Below are 18,284 nucleotides of genomic sequence, written 5' to 3' on the forward strand. Positions count from 1 at the left end.
TATGTGTCACCAGCACAAGTGCTAGTTACGTAACATCAGTATTGGCCACATTGCTTCTGTGAGGCCTAACATTCAGAAGGTGCTTTTTACATACCATCAGCATGGGTGCTAGTTATATGACACTGACAATAGCCACAACAATCTTAATATATAATATTTACTTATATATTCACATAAAAATTTTGAAGGTCTGTTTTTTCTTTCCCTGTTTCGTAAATTAAATCACAGCTACATTTACATATTTCCCACTTGGTAACTGTCTAAATAAAATCCCGAGATGCTGGTTACTATTTGATACTAAGTATCATTGCTAGATATTTGATTCTATCATTAGCCCTTTGCCTGTCCAAAGCATATTTATAAATTTATCCTGACTGTCTATGCTTTTTCCAGACTTTTAGTTGGCTCTTGTTTCGTATGTTCTGACTAATACATAGCTTTCCTTTCATAAGTCCCAAGTTATTCTGGCTGTTGAAATAAATTGGGAATGTGTGTCATATATGATGCATGGATCGCAGGAAAACATGTACTGTGCATCACATGGAATACACAGGACAGGTAAACGGTTCAAGCAATATTTTTACTATCAGTTCTTAGAAATTTTCAAGTGTATATTATTTTGGAAAGATTGTGTTTTCTCTTATCAAAGTTTATTCCAGCTCATGACTCACTAATGATTGAATGTGCATAAGAATACAGGTGTTATCAATGGTAATTCTTTTCATCTGAAAGACTGCAGAAAAAGGGCTATTAATTTTTGTGTATATTTTTCTGCTGAATTTAAATGTAATAATCTGACATATTTCAAGGCTTAGATTAATCAACATGAAGACAGACTATCATTAAATACGATGTAAAATTTTGCAGGTGCAATGTCAATCAACAGTTCAAACTAATGCAGGTTCCCCCAATGTAAGTGACATTATGTCTTTTCCAATGTCTCTATCTAACATACATATATATATATACATATATATATATATATATATATATATATATATATATATATATATATATATATATATATATGTAGATTGTTAGTTGGACTTCAAAGCATGGTTCCTTGACCTTTAGATTTATATTAAAAAAAAAGCAGATTTTGGTTGTGTATCTATTTTTCTTCATTTACCCTTTCTTTTTAGCATTCTTATTTATTGTGCCTAGTGGTATTCTTATAGTAAAGTTTATGTTCCATTCTTCATTGTTTTTTTAGTAAATATTTTTACATATATGTCTTTATTTCTTCGAGTTAGTACTTTTAGTTGCAACATTTTATAATTTTGTATTGTGTGTCATGATTTCTGTGGTTGACTTTCATTTTCTTCTTGTTTTTCTTGTTTACGATGTCACTTAGTAATTCTATTTGGTATCTAGAATAAAACTTGCCTGCTATTTTAGTATATATTTGTTACAGCAGACTGTATTATTAATTCATTATGTGTTTGTTATAGCAGACTTGTGTTGTTATTAGTATTGCACAAAAATCATTTTGTTATACTGAATTGTTTTCTGTGTTAACTTGAAAACTTTAGTCTTTTCTTTTCTTGATATGTTTATATTTTCACTAATAATTCAAAAAAGGTGAGGGGAAATGGTTGATGGGGCAGGGAGGATGCAGGCGGGCACAGGGCAAAGCCCTTCACAGACAAGCATTAACCAGGGTGGTTTAAGATATCAATTCTGTTATGGTAGATGAGAACAGCTAGGTGCCAAGTATCTTGGTCCTTTGTCATTTCCTTCAAAAGGCTCAATGTCTTGAGAGCAACCTTCAATACATTGTTCCATGTCTTCCTGGGTCTCCCACTTCCACAACTTCCAGTGATTGACACTTCTTCATACAACTGTCCATGTCCATATGCGTATCATGACTGAGCTAGTGCAGTCTTCTCTCTTGTACACTGCATCTAAATCCCCTTATGCCTAACTTTTCTTTCAATACACTACTGCTCTGTCACACATTTACACTGACCTTGCACATCTAGTGGAACCCATGATTCACTACCATGTAGCATTGCTGTTCATACACAATCACCCTACAATCTTCCTTTCACTTAGAGAGACCTTTGGTTGCCAACAAGTGTAAAAGCCCTCAGAATTTTCTCCATCCTATTCTTATTCTGGCTATTACACTTTCCATACATCCTCCTCCACTGCTAATTAGGTCCCCTAGTTAGAGGAAATTATCCATTACCTCTATGTATCTGTATTCTTTATTGTCCCTGTGCATCTTCCACATACAAGCACTACTTTCTCTGATAACCTTCCTATATTCCACAGCACCACTTGTGTGTCCTTAGCTTACACTGGGTACGCTGTATGGAATTCTTGCTCATGCCTTTCCTACATACTAGCAGGGCCATTTACCTGATTGGAATAGGGTCCTGTCTGTTTTCTTACTAGAACCTTGGTCTTTGCTAAGTTAACTTTAAAGCCCTTTGATTCCAGATTTTGCTTCCACACCTAGAATTTCTTTTCTAGTTCTGTTACAGAATTTGTTATGAGAACAAGATCAACAGCATATTACAGTTCCCAGGAGCAGCCAATCTTGACTTCCTCTGTTATGGCCTGGAGGACAATGATGAATAGCAGGGGACTGAGAACCAAACCCTGATGAATACCTGCCTGTATACTAAATACGTCACTATACTCCTGGTTAACTCTCTCACCTTACTGACAGAACCTCTCTACATGGCCTGTACAGTTTTCACAAGCCATTTGTCAACCCCTAGCTTCCTGAAAGCCCACCATATCACGTAGCAGATATTCTGTTGAGGGCTTTCTTCAAGTCAAGAAATACCAAATACAATGGTTTGTTCTTAACCAAATACTTCTTCTGCAGTCGTCTGACTATAAAGGTAGCATCAGTAGTACTTCTCCCCATCACAAAGCCAAGTTGCTTTTCATCTAATCTGATTCAGTTCGTAATTAACTGAGCTATAACTCTTTCCATAACTTTCATGACTTGGTCTAGCAATTTGATGCTTCTGTAATTCTATTTAAGGCATCTCTTTTACCTTTGTAGCAGCTGACTATAATGTTGCTGCACCAGCCATCAAGGATAATACCTTCCTGAATAACCTGATTAACTATACAGGTGACTAAGCTGTGTCCTATTCTGCTAGATATTTTAAGCATTTCAGTGGTAACTCCCAATAGACCAGTGGTAACTCCTTAATTGCCTTGTCTATCATACTGCTGTCAGTTTGAAAACTGCCAGTCCTTCTGTTGGCTTCTCATAAGGGAGACTACCTGTTTCCCATTCGTTCTCCACATTTAATAGTTTCTCATAGTAACACTTCCACACCTCTTTCTTTTCAGTGTCACTAAATGCAAGAATGCCATTGTTCATCCATTATTCTCTGACACACTGTCTAGCAACCCAGAACACATCAAATTTCTGATGTTCACACAGTAAGAGATTGGCAAACCTCTTCCTTTCTGCTTCTGCCCTTACTAGATAATCCTGTCACTTAGCTTCCCTTTAGGCTACCTGTTACAGCACTTTGCTGTCTCCGTTTCTCCAATCTGTTAAAACCTGTCTCTTTGCTTTTATGGCTCTGTCTATCACACTGTTCCACCACCAAGTCACAGCCTTTAGAAGGTTGTCCTGTAAAAACTTCCAGTTGTCCTCTACATTATACATCACAACCTCCTCTTTTTCATCATATACTTTAATCATGATGTCTCCAAATCTCTGACTGTTTGGTGGTTCTTTGAGCTTTTGTAATTTCCTTTTCCAAACTGGTTTGCACTGCCGTGTCCATCTAGCTCTAAGTCTGAAGTTGCTAACCACTAACTTATGTTGAGTTGTACATTCCTCACTGGGAAAGGACTTTGCATTTATAAGCATCTGTTTATCTCAGTTTCTGATGAGGATGTCGTCAATCTGGCTTGTATGCCCACCAGATTTACTATGGTATCACCACCCATGCTTTTTGCCATGACTCCTGATTCTCCACCACTTGACCAGACCAAGCCTGAAGATAATGGGATCCCTGGGTTGCACTGAGCATTCAAAGTGTCAATGTTCACTGGATCCTGCAATTTATGTGGATTGCCTTGCTCTTAATCAATGGATGAGCCAAGTGATCCCCTGATATAAATGGTTGACATTTATGAGTGTGAGAGTGAAAAGAAATGGTAAGACAGAATTCAGTTCATGTTATGAGTGAATAATCTTTTGAGACAAGTGCAGGTATGGCCATGTTGTAAAGACGTTCAAGTCCAGTCCTTGGGCAGGTGTCTTCTATTACAACCAGCCAAAGCCTAGTGAGTGGAAACTAAAAGTTTGTGATGTGTATATGTGTTTATAAGTGCTCATATACCCTTGTCAGGGCTTCACACAATCATTCCAAACAGGTGTCCCATCATACAAGTCGAACAAAAACAAAAAATTCAAAATTCAAAGTCGTTATGAAAATATAAGCAAATAGCAGTTTGAAGTTTAAAGAAATTATGAAGAATAATAGGCGCAGGAGTGGCTGTGTGGTAAGTAGCTTGCTAACCAACCACATGGTTCCGGGTTCAGTCCCACTGCGTGGCATCTTGGGCAAGTGTCTTCTGCTATAGCCCCGGGCCGACCAATGCCTTGTGAGTGGATTTGGTAGACGGAAACTGAAAGAAGCCTGTCGTATATATGTATATATATATATGTGTGTGTTTGTGTGTCTGTGTTTGTCCCCCTAGCATTGCTCGACAACCAATGCTGGTGTGTTTACGTCCCTGTCACTTAGCGGTTCAGCAAAAGTGACCGATAGAATAAGTACTGGGCTTACAAAGAATAAGTCCCGGGGTGAGTTGCTCGACTAAAGGCGGTGCTCCAGCATGGCCGCAGTCAAATGACTGAAACAAGTAAAAGAGTAATATAGAACTTAAACAAAACTTATCCACTCTCAAAATATATTAGAATAATATCTGGCTTTTTAAAAAACATGATTGGATCTTATAAAATGGGTTTTTTACATTATAAGACTGAAGATATATTTATTGGAACTTATCAGACCTAAAATGTATTAATTAGGAATTGTTTTCATTTTATTTATTTGTTTGTTTTAGGTATGAAGAAAATTCAAATGCAAGACGTCAGGAGTTATCTCGCCGACCAGGTAAATATCTTTTACTTCTCATAATTCTGTAAACACTTCATATTATTTTAATGTCTGATAGCTTGAGTCACACATTTCTTTTGTGCCATGGTTTCCATGAGACAGTTACTTGTTATTTAGTGGTCAATTCATTTACTTTTACAGCGGCAGGATGTCTTTGTAATGCATTCTTATGATTTATGTCAGGCTTGTTTAAACATTTTAAAATATACCTAAAAACATACCGATTTCCATATAACTCAAATTTATGACACAGCATTTTAACTTCAAGGCAAAAATTGTTTTAGCCTTGAACATTTGATAACACATTAAGAAGCATATGCCTTGTACTATAATATTTGGGGCAATGCATCCCTAAACATGTTTAGATCACAAACAGACTGACTTGCAAACCAATATTCATACACTTTATAAACACCAACTCAAGTTGAAATTTACTCTCCTCCACTAAAAGAGGTCTCTATTTTTCTGGAACTATTAGAAGCCACCTCCTCTTTGGAAACACCTTTTCTTCATCATCCAATGTAAATGATCTTACCTCTTGGACTCTGTATTAATTATATTGATTATAATTATATTATTCCTTCTCTCCTAAACAACCTCCATCTGGAACTTGCACCCTACTTAAACATTTCCTTCATCTTGCCACAATAAACTGCACCAGCCTTACTCAGTTACTTCAATCTCTTTATCTAAGACAACCTAAATAGGTTAGGGTATTTTGCTGTCATTTCTCAGTTTAACATTACAAACATAACAAGAGTTATGAATATAATATTACTCATAAAAAAGTTATGAGTGGAAGTGAATGGATTTGAATATTTTTGGTTTATGAAATGAAAACTTGATGAAGCATTAAATATAAACTGTGATGGACTTTTCTGTCATCCTGTTGAGAGTTCCACAGATTCTTACTGGACAACCAACACAGATTATTTGCCTATAGTGAGCAAATGCTTGCGTTGTACATTAGCTCATTCACTCCATCAAATCAACATTACCTGTACAAGTACAAGGTGTGCTACACATCAGATATCAATCATCATTGTTCGACCGTGGTCAAGACCTTGTAAATTCCATAGTCTTTTCAAATGGCTAATAATGTGTGCGCGTGCCGCTACTACACACATTGGAAAGCATTGTTCAACCAAGCACTAAAGAAGATCTTTCTTCCTCCATGAAACAAAGCTGTTCCCGCTGGACGTCAACCCAGTATTTCTAAGCTATGGACCGAGTGATTTATTGTAAGGTTATCTCCCTAGACAGATTGCCTTCACTGCGGCTAAGGAGCCCTTTCTACCCCACTGACAGGTTGTACTGGTTTACAGTTTACCAGTAGTAGGATCTGATGCTGCATACATCGGACCTGACCTGACAAGTTTCAGATATCAAAGTGATCACGGAGCAGTGTAAACTTATGTGTTTTGCTCAAGAACACAACACATGGCCTGGTCCAGGAATCGAAATCCTGATCTTCTACTCATGAGTGTAACACCCTAATCGCTAGGTTACACACCTTAATGTGTAACAAAATGTTATAAACTGTAACAAAATATAAATCTTGCAGAAATTTAGATTATAATGAGGAGGCGAAGACATAATTCCAGCATGGATGTTCCAAATCTGATGATAAAGATTTAAGAAACTCATTCAGCAGTCAGCTTCTGGTTGTAAATGTTTGAATAAATACTTTTTTGTTATTCTGCACTAGATGTTTTAGTTGTTTAATCTATGATCAAGGCATTCTGATTATGGCCATCCCATTTCAGTTTCAAACAGTGTATCTAGGACTACAATATCCAATGTGTCCTTCGTCTCTTTTTTTTTTTTTTTTTTCCATGATGGTACGGTTTGGTTTGACTGCTTGCTATCTCTAACAGATCAAGTCTCAGTGTAGAGGCTCCCCCTGGTAAATGTCATTTAATACTTAAGTTCTTAACACTTCTATAAAATCCTTTGATAGGAACTAAATACCATTCCAGTAGATGTTTGAATGCTTTTTTGCAGATTAAGCTTTTACATTCACATTCTTTCCTGTCTTACATTCTACTGAATAAATACACTGTGTAATCTTCAACTATCATCATCATCATCATCATTTAAACCAGCCATATCTGACCAAAATATTCTACCTGTTTTTATAACTTTACACAGCTAGATCTGGCCTCTCATACACCCCCTGTAATGTTATTCTAAAAGTAAGCAGTCACATCATCAAAATCTCTAAGTTATGAGATAGTGCATGATTAGTTCAGGACAGTGTGAATAAATAAGCATTCAGACTAATCCGAATGCTAGAGGTTAATGTCTGTTTTCTATGCTAGCATGGGTTGGATGATTTGACAAGAGCTAGCAAAGATAGATGCACGCACTAATAAATACATATATGTATACGTGACGGGCTTCCACACAGTTTCTGACTACCAAATTCACTTACAAAGCATAGGTCAGCCTGGGCTGTAGTAGGAGACACTTGCCCAAGGTGCTACACAATGGACTGATCCTGAAATCATGTGGTTGCTAAGTGAGTTTCTTAACCACACAACCTGATTGAAGATTAAATTTTGAGAAATTACTTGTTCATTTCACATGGAAAATTAACTAAAACTATGATTTCAAGTTAAAGATATTGAAAACAAGGTTAAATGTAATTGACTAGCCACTCCCCCAAATTTCAGACCCTGTGCATATAGTAGAGAGAATTATTACCTCCACCTTAGCAAAGATGGCAGTATTGTTTTCAGTCATATTTGTTTGTTTGTACATGGACAAGATGTCTCAAGAATCACTGGATGGATTTGGATGAAACTTTCAGAGATGTTTGGCCTCATGACTGGCATGAACTGATTAGATTTTGGGATCAGTCTGGTACCGGACAAGGATTCTGAATTATTTTTCCTGTTTTTTAACTCAATTTTTGATAGCAGTCTGGTTCATTTTTAGTATTCTCGTTTGTGAGAGCAGTTGAGTTTATTCTAGATATTCTCATTTTAAAAATCATCCCTGGCTAATCGTTGAGAGGACATTGGTATTGCCTTGGTGGAGGTTTGCGCTCTCTGAGTGCTCTTGTTATTATTGTAATGCTTTTTTTTTCATTTTATGTTTTCTTTTTTTATATCATACCAGATTATTCATGAGTTGTGGGGTTAGCTTTAACTATGTAATTATGTTTGTGTGGGTGGGTGGGTGGGTCTGTGTCCCTCTGTATGCAAGTACTAAGCCCCAGGTGTTTGGTTGACTTGCAAGGACTTGGTCTCTATTTTAGTGTTTTGTGTATTTTGTGTGGTCATCTGTCTCCCATGAACATAATTTTCATAGTATGTAGCTGTTTCTCATAAGAGCTATATTCAATAATTCTTGATTTGAAAAGGTCTCTGGTAAGGAGTTTAATTTATAAAACCTACCTGTAACCTAATGGTCTTCCTATTTTACCTGTAAATCTGTTTATATTCTGAGAGTTGTTCTGTTTCATTGATATGTGTTTGTTTATCAATCATTTATATACATTTTATCTTTGTGGTCTTTTAGTGATTATATCAAATTTATTAGCCTAAACCTCTGTATTAACATACATAGTATTGTCACTTAATTTTCTTATGTAATTTTTTTAATGATTATTTCATTATTCTATCTTCACAACACCCAAGAATTTGTTTAGTGAATCTACTTACCTGCATGTTGTTCCCGTCTGTGTGTCTGTAATATTTGATTTGATGACTATTGGAGTGTTTTCCAGATGCTCACAGCAATCTTATATCCTAGACTCAGTCACCTCACCCCATAAAGCATTAGCAGAAGTGATGAGTGACAACAATTTAAGAATTGCATTGTATACAGCCAAGGAAAGATTCCAGAAGCATTTTTGGTCTAGGCTTTCAATTTTTTAGCATCTCTGGCCAGTCAATGCTGGTGATGATAAATTCTCAAAGTATGACATGGCAGATGGCCAGCAATATATGAAGTGTAGTGAGCTCAAAGGAACAAAATAAATCCTGCATTCAATTCTCGTTGTCAATCGAAGGGAGACGACTGTTGTTTTATGCTTTGGCTGATAGCAAGGGATCTGCCAAAATAATTCTGGTATTAATGTAGAGATAGCAGCATTACTGGAATCATTGTGCTTCAAGAGTAGTTTTACAGGCCTGGATGTGCTGCTGTCAGTTAGACTTGCCCAAGATGTTCAGTAGTAAATGAGAATTGTTGACTTGTGGAATTACTTTAAACAGCTGTCATTGTCTGTTGGACAAATTCACTCATTCTCCAAAGCCATTGTAAAAATCCCTTCTACCAGTTTTCTTTGGCATGTGCCAGCACCATGTAAAAAGCACCCATATCTATGCCACTTAACAAGTACCTAGTACATACTGTAAGGTGGTTGGCATTACAAAAGGCATCCAGCCATAGAAACCAAACCAAAATGGATGACTAGATCCTGGTGCAGCTCTCCGCTTTACCAGCTCCTATCAAACCGTCCAACCCATGCCAGTTTGGGAAACAGACATTAAATGATGATGATGATATGATTAGACACAAGCCTGTCTTCTCCATTTAAGAGTTCTTACCCCAGATTGTTATCCCCAATGGTAGCTCTCCATAAAACACAGTTTTCCCACTACTAACTCCATCTACTGGATTGCATGCAAGCTCAACCTATATGTTACAGATTGGTGGAACAAGGCACCTGTTATGTAACAGCACCAGTTCAGACTCTCTAAATGCCAAGAGCAACACCTAGAAGTAGCACTTCAAAACTGTCATTCAACATTTCAGGCCATCAGCCTTCTCCTTGGGTTACCGCTCAGTCTATAAGTGCAAAGTGGTTGGTATTAGGAAGGGCATCCAGCCATAGAAACCAAACCAAAATGGATGACTAGATCCTGGTGCAGCTCTCCACTTTACCAGCTCCTGTCAAACCATCCAACCCATGCCAGCTTGGGAAACAGACATTAAATGATGATGATGATGATATGATCAGACACACTTTGCAAAGTGGTTGGTATTAGGAAGGGCATCCAGCTGTAGAAACCATGCCAAAACAGACTATAGAACCTGGTATGGCTTCTGGCCTTGCCAGCTCCTGTCGAACAGTCCAACCCATGCCAACATGGAAAATGAATATTAAATGATGATGATGATATTGATGATGAAATCTCTACGCTAAGACATTACACTTCCTTTCTCTTTGCAGCACTCAAACAATCTATTTTATGAATGTTATTAAACTGTAATTTTTTTCCCCCTGACACTGACTACCACAAGTTTTTCACAAACCTCACATTTCATTGTATATTACTTAGGAAATTTGCAATCCATTTTCAAATGAGATTATCCAGTTGAAGATTTTATAATTTATCCTGTTAGAGTTAAACCAGCATTATCTGGCCCAAATATTCTACCTGTTTTATGTTCAAAATGGCTTGATCCAGCCTCTCACACCTATCTTACAATGTCATTCTAAATATAAACAATCAGATAGTTGAAATTTCAAAACTACATGATAATATATGATTTATTCAAAATAATGTGAATAAATTAGCATTGCTAATATGTCTAAAATATATTAAAGGAGTAATAGTGGCCGTAACTAACTGTCACAATTGTAGTAACTGTAACTAACTGTCACTCTATCAGTTACAACAACAAAGGTTCCATTTGATTTGATCGACAGAACTGCCTGCTTATGAAATTCATGTACGAGTGGCTGACTACTACCCTGAACATAGTTCTCAGGGAGATTCAGCGTGACACAGAATGTGACATGGTTGACCTTTGAAATACAGGTAGTACTCATTTTTTTTCAGCTGAGTAGACTGGAGCAACATGAAATGAAGTGTCTTGTTCAGGGACACAACACACCCCCAGGAATCAAACTCATGCCCTTTCGATCATGAGCTAAATACTCTAACCAATAAGCCATGCACCTTCATTTGACAGAGTAATCTGAATGCTAAAGGATTATACACCATTTTCAAAGAGACATCTGGATTAATGGGGAATCTATAGTCTGCAGAATTCATTCTTAGATAGTATTATTTTGCATAGAGGTGCGCATATATATATCTTGTTATGAAGACCAATTGATCTCTCTCCTCCTCTTGTTTCCTAAACCATCTTACATGTTGCTATTTCCCATCATTTTAATTATGGAACATTAATTAGACCAAATTCATTTGCTGAATTTTTTTTTTTTTTCTTTTTTTTCCCCCCTGTTTCCTGTATGTCTAGTGGAGTCTGTCTGTGTGTCAGAAGAGATGAGGCTTTGTTCAAACGTTCAGAAAAGCATATCACCTGAAAGGAGACAAAAAGTAGGACTACTATGTAGGTACCATGCCAACGCAAATGACAATGAAGGAATTCTTTATACTTTCATTCATTTCGTTTCCTTATCCTATATATATTATATATATAAATAAATCTCCATGTCTCTATTATTAATCTTCTTCACACCCATTTCTCTCTTTTACTAATAACATAATTAAACAGATTCCTTACTTTTTTCTTCTTGTTAGCTGGTCGAATTGGCAGTGGTCGTTTTGACCGTGGCGAAAGAGATGACCGCCAGAGGGGTGAAGCCCCTGGAACCAAAGGTACCTGCATCAACTGTTTAAGTTTATCTGATGCTGGATATTTGCTGCATGTGTTCTTCTAATGTTCTTTTTAAAAAAAAAACTGTTTGTTTGTGGTTTGCTAACACACACATTCAAGTATACAAGCATGTTTACACACAAAACACACACAAATTATATAGGACATTTATGCAATTACATTAGAGTGCTTGATGCATGTTTGTGACTATGTGTTAAATTACTTCCCACTTCACTCATAAATATATATATGTGTGTCAGTGAAGTGGGAATTGATTAATAAGAGTTTCATATCCTGACTTTTATAGCCTTCATTCTGTCAGTTAAATGCTATGTTCCATTTCATAGATTTTCTGACATAATATTTTATTTAAAAAAAATAAAAAAAAAAGAAAGAAAACTTTCTAACATAATGTTTCATTAAAAAAAAAACTTTCTGAGAATCGGCCACTTAATAAGTGTGTTTTTTTATATTTTCATTAAGAAAGAATTTTAAATAGAATGAATATGTGATTTCAAAATCTCAAAAACATCTCGAGGCTATGAGAATTAATTTAGCTTAAATTACAAAATTTTCCTCACAGAAATAAGGTGCCAAATAAAAAAAAAAAATGTTTGATTTATTGTAAATACTTAACCATTCCAATGAGAAAATTTACTGCATGAAACTCAGGATTTGGATCTATTAATTGTAGCTCTCTCTCTTTCTCTCTCTCTCCCTCTTTATCTATTTTCTTTCTCTTGTTTGTTTTCCTAGAAGAGTGTATTCACACACACACAAACACATACACACACACAGAAATCAAAATACATAGTCAGACAAGCAGATCTTTAGTGTGTTGGGGAGAAGTGTTAGGTTGTAAGGCTAATTGAAGGAAAAGTGATATTGGGAAATGCAATTTGTAAAAGTGTTTTGACATCGAATCCACGTTTATTGGAATTTGAAACATTTTAAAATTAAATGCGAAATTTAATACATGACAGTTAAGCTAATATATTTTGTTAATTTAAGAAAAAAAATTTTTTCTCTTCATATCTTATCTGAATACAACATTCGTTATTCTATATAAACCAATACAGGCACACACACATATATATATATATATATAGATAGATAGATAGGTAGATTGATAGATAGATATAGATAGATAGGTAGATTGATAGATAGATATAGATAGATAGATATATGTAGATAGATAGATAGATAGAGATATATAGATAGATAGAGATATGTAGATAGATAGATAGATAGAGATATGTAGATAGATAGATAGATAGATATATGTAGATAGATAGATAGATATGTGTATATATATATATATATATATGTATTTAGTATTCATAGCATACAGAAAATATATGGTATTTTATGCTTTATAAAACATATACGTGTTTCAATAAATTACTGCCAGGTTTACATAATTGCTTGTTGGTCTACCTCTTCAGTGTTTAGCAAAAAATAGGACGAATGGTGTTAATGCTGAATATATATTCCATTATGTATATAAAACACGCAGTCACACTTGTACATGATTGTGTGCATGCACACACACACACACACAAACAAACTCTCTTCATTGTTCTCTCTTTCTTCTACTCACTCATACAGATATTTATTGTTGAAATGTTTATTCTTAATGATTTTGGTTTAAATTAGGATTGTTTGATTATTCATAATTCTGTTTCGCATTATTTTTTGTTGCATGTCAGTTTGATTTTGTGTTTGAATATTTTTGTTACATTTTGCATCTTATTGGTTATTTGATAATGCTATTTCACAAAATATAATTTCCTAAGTTGTTGCATTTTATATTTGTGTGTGTGTGTATTCATTCTTAATTTATATATTTACTCAATTCACATATAACTTGGATATTTGTTTTCTTTATTCACCTTATCGACAGTATATTTTGTATTTCTTATTAAGTGACTTGTTCTCAGAAAAATCTGTTTTGTTACTGTGAAAAATATGAAATATACTCACTTTTTTCTTTCTTTTTATTTTGCTCTCTGTATGTTGTTCAATTATGCATGGCTGACCAAATGTGTCTTTGTATTCATACGGAATTATTAAATTGTAATATTAACCTCAAATCGTTAAGTGAACAGTTTTATAAATCTACAAATTATAGACCAGATGAAAAAAAAAGCAGCAAATATACAGGTATATATAAATATATATATAAAAATTTACAGAATGAGATAAAAATCCAGAGCTGTGAAAAATTTCAGAACATTTATAAATAGGTCTTACAGCTGTTTCCGGGATATTTTATATATCCCTTCATTGGAGACTGTGTGAGAAAATGGTTAAGCAATAGTTATTCTAGAAAATGTAATAGAGAATGAAGTGGAGGAATGAAAAGAGACGTGAGATATGCAGGGATATTGTATCTGTAGTTCCATTATTTAGGCAGAATTGTATATATATATATATATATATATATATATATAAGATTCCTGTATCTTGTGAGTAAGTTATACACATACACACACACATTGTTTGCTGTTCCATTTTAGTAGGATTAACTAACCATGTTCCCTGAGCTTGAAGATTGCTTGGAGATACAAAGCACATTATAAAGTTATAAAAATACAAAGCACATTATAAAAATCAGTGTCTCCATTGCAATAAACTATTAGTAGCTTTTATTTTAATGTTGCGAACATTAAATGATATATATGTGTACGTATACAGTTCTGTATTTAAGAGATGAGGAAATATGTACATTATTTACATTTGACGGATATTTGTCCTCATCTTGTTTGTTGTTAACACAACGTTTCGGCTGATATACCCTCCAGCCTTCATCAGGTGTCTTGGGGAAATTTTGAACCTAGGTTCTCATTCCTAAGGTATTTTTCGTTGTTGTTATTATTATTATTATGATCATCATCATCATTCAGGTCACTGCCTGGAATCAAACTAGGAATCATGGGGTTAGTAACCTGTGCTCTTAACCCCAAGATTCCTAGTTTGATTCCAAGCAGTGACCTGAATAATAATAATAACATTGAAAAATACCTTCGGAATGAGAACCTAGGTTCGAAATTTCCCCAAGACACCTGATGAAAGCTGGAGGGTATATATCAGCCGAAACTGTTAGCAACAAACAAGATGAGGACCAATAACTGTCAAATGTAAATAATGTGTATGTATATTTGTCTGTATCGGTAACTGGCTCCTATGTTGGATGAATCTCATCCAATATGGAAGGTTTGGAAAGTTGCAAAATTTCTACGTTGGTGGCATTAATTGTTAATCCACAAATAAGGAGTATCTACCAAATGCAGTGTTGAGCACTTGTTTTCACTGTTTACCACTATTGTACATCTATATAGATAGAGGGAAGAGACAGGCTGTTGGTTTGTTAGTGACTGGAAAATGTTATGGCCAAAACATTAGATGAGTTTCTTTTCAATACAATCTTTAGTTTATGTGTAAGCATATCTGTCATGTAAGTGGCAACTGTTTGGAGCTAGTGTATTTTCTAACTTTGAAAATCAAGCATAGGTTTTTGAGAAACAGTTTTAATTAGTTCTGGAGAGTGTTGATGTTTGAGAAGAGTTTGAGACTTTTAAGGGTGTGTGTCCTTGCCCATCACCACTTGACAACCAATGTTGGTTTGTCTATGTTTCCATGATTTAATGCTATGGCAAAGAGACCAGTAGAATCAGTACCAGACTTGCAAAATACTGGGGTCGATTCCTTCAGCTAAACCTCTCAAGGCAGTGCTCCAGCATGGCCACAGTGCAATTACTGAAACAAGTGTAAAAAAAAAAATTGAAGAAATTTCCAAAAGAAGGGAGCATTTAATTTCAGCAAGTTGTTGCTGAATGAATTGTATGGATGGCATAGGGGAAACTTGTGTGGTTATGAAGAAGCATTTAAGTAATTAAATACACGAAGAAATGAAAAAGTGTGAAGTCCTAACATGTATTTATATCAAACTACTTGTTTACTTGTTAGACAGGTTATTAGTTATGACTGCTGTTTATCAACTGTAAGAATGATGTAATTGTATGAGGACGGTGTAGATATGAAGCTGACCAAATGAGTCATCATAAGAGTTATTAAAGCAAAGACAAGATGAAGAGGAAAATCTATTTGCTCCGGAGAGAGAGAAGTTGTGTGAGTTGAGTTTGAAGTGACAGAAAGATTTTTATAAAAAGAGAAAAGATTTGGAGAGTGAGAGTGTTATATATATTGCATTAAAATTGATAGATTGGACATGGGAGAAAATGTTACTAATGTACATAAATGAATTATTTACATCTGTATACATATTTCTGTGTTGTGTTGTGTTTATATGGATTAATTCTTCAAGTTCATATCAATTTGGTTGTCTTGGCAACATTTGAAAATTAAGGAATAAATTGTTAGAATTCATGGCAGCATTTGAAAATTAAGGAATAAATTGTTAGAATTCATAATTTATTATCAAGGAATAATGTTTTTGTCAAGAAGTCTTTGGTCTGATAGAGATAGCACTGCTGCTGTTGCACAGTTTTCCTTGTCTCCTGTGCATGAGGATATTAACGACCATTAATATCAAATTCCTCAAGTTGTTGGCTCCTTTTTTATTGAGCATATTTTTGATATGCATTTGATTATTTCCATCAGCATGCTATATCTAAACTTTCTTTGTGTTATGCAATAAACAAAAGATCAAGTATTTCCATTGCAACACTTCACAGCCTGAGACTTCTTGTTTAAGCACATTTTGTACGAGATACATTTGCACTAAAAGCATCTTTATAGAACATCATCTTTTACTTATGGTTTTATGTAATAATTAACCTGTGCAATATATGATGTTAGTTCTTGTATTTCCGAAACTAGTTACTGTTTTGCCACATTTTAATATTTATGTAGTGGCCTAGCAGTTACGGTGTTGCACTCATGATCTCTAGATCCTGGGCTCAATTCCTGGGCCAAGTAGTGCATTGTGTTTTTGAGCAAAACACTTCATTTCATATTGCTCCAGTCCAGTCCACTCAGTTGTAAATGGGTGACCCTGCAATTGACTAGCTTTTTGATCAGGGGGAAGGTGGGCCTGCTTGCTTGCATAGCCAGCAGGGTGGCATCATTTGAAAGGTAAAATGATGCAAGGCACATTGTGACTAGTGGCATATAACAAGACCTGATTGTCTGGTCAATCACAATAATGTGATTAAGTACTAAGAGTACAAGGTAATTAAAGAGCATTATTAGGAGGAAAGATAAATAGCAAACACTCAAGGAAGTTCTAAGGCAAACTGGTTTGATAACCTCAAGGACTGGACTAAACTATCTTTCGGTGATTGTGTATGAAGGCTGAGAAAAGACTCAAATGATATTGAACATGCTGAGAGTAAATAACACCTGATAATAATAAACTAAACAAAACTAAGCGTTGTACATTAACCTAAGTAACAAGATAAAATATTTTCTTTTAAAAACGTTAATTCACTTTAGTGGTTCAAATAGTTTAGAATATTTAAATTTATTAATAATACTACATTGGTAGATTTAATTTTTTTCTTAGACCATCATGTTTCAGAATTTAATATTAATTGTTGCATATTACTTTACAGTTAAGAATCTTTGTGATTTCAATTGCAACTCACCATCCTCATTTAAGGTTCTTGTTCTATGCTGGCATGACTTGGATGGTTTGATATAAACTGATGAACAGTAGGCTGCACTAAGCTCCACTTGTCTGTTTTAGCATGGTTTCTGCAGCTGGATGCCCTTCCTAATGCCAACCATTTTACAGAGTGTACTGGGTGCTTTTTTCATGGCCCCATCACTGGTGATATCATTGAGTACCCATATGACAAAACCTCAACTCTGTGGGGTGTAGGACTGAAAGTATGGTGGAGAGACAGGAGCAAGTGTCTTGCTGAAGAGGTGGATACATGTCTTTCCTATCTAGAAAAAGAGAGAGAGAGAGATGGTGAGATATTTAAATAAGCTCATTTTTGGAATGTTGCTTACAGACTCTAAATCATTAAATTATCTTGATACAAAAATTTGATGCCATTTCACCTCACAATTAGCATGCCTAAATGTGTTCTACATAATATATGGTATACTTTTAAATCTAGTCACATATTTATTTATTTGTAACTATATATTGACTCTATAAATTTCACTCTTTCTATAATTAGTTCATATGCAGCATTATGCATTTTGTTTGTTACCTTGAATTTTGCCTCTGGAATAACTGGAAATGTTAACTAATGATAATCGTAGCAAATTATCTTCAAACAATATATACTTCTAAAATAATGATTTTTATCTCAGAAAAATAGTTACAGAAATCTATTTCTTGTAATGTAGGGTTTTTCGTTTTTTTCTTCTTTGAAGTCTTTTCTTTTTTGGTTCATCTAAGTTCTGTAACTAATATCTGATATTTGTAATAGCTTCAATTATTAGTAATAATAATTAGTAAATATTAATTTATGTGTTCTTAATGCATTACTTACATTTATAAATTATGGTTTTTGGTATTGGCACATAATTTGGAGGAAAAAAAAAACATGTTCATACTCAGTGAGAATTGAGCCAGGAATGTCTCTAAATACCACAGGTTTTTATTTATTTATTTAT

General features: G+C 34.8%; 1 protein-coding gene across 15 annotated transcripts in view; it reads left to right on the plus strand.

Moving 5' to 3' along the window:
- The window catches only part of LOC115217028 (AT-rich interactive domain-containing protein 4B), a 143,269-nt gene that overhangs the window by 114,955 nt on the left and 10,030 nt on the right, over positions 1–18,284 (plus strand). For 9 of the 15 annotated variants that reach the window (XM_029786568.2, XM_036507720.1, XM_036507722.1 and 6 more), the window contains 4 exons: positions 868–912; positions 5,056–5,105; positions 11,331–11,423; positions 11,615–11,692. In XM_029786568.2, the coding sequence (XP_029642428.1) occupies positions 868–912; positions 5,056–5,105; positions 11,331–11,423; positions 11,615–11,692 (266 nt within the window). The remainder of the gene's footprint in view (positions 1–867; positions 913–5,055; positions 5,106–11,330; positions 11,424–11,614; positions 11,693–18,284) is intronic. The other 6 variants (XM_029786572.2, XM_029786569.2, XM_029786573.2 and 3 more) reach the window with 6 other exon arrangements.

Source organism: Octopus sinensis, linkage group LG11, assembly GCF_006345805.1.
Source record: "Octopus sinensis linkage group LG11, ASM634580v1, whole genome shotgun sequence".
Taxonomy (NCBI): Eukaryota; Metazoa; Mollusca; class Cephalopoda; order Octopoda; family Octopodidae; genus Octopus; species Octopus sinensis.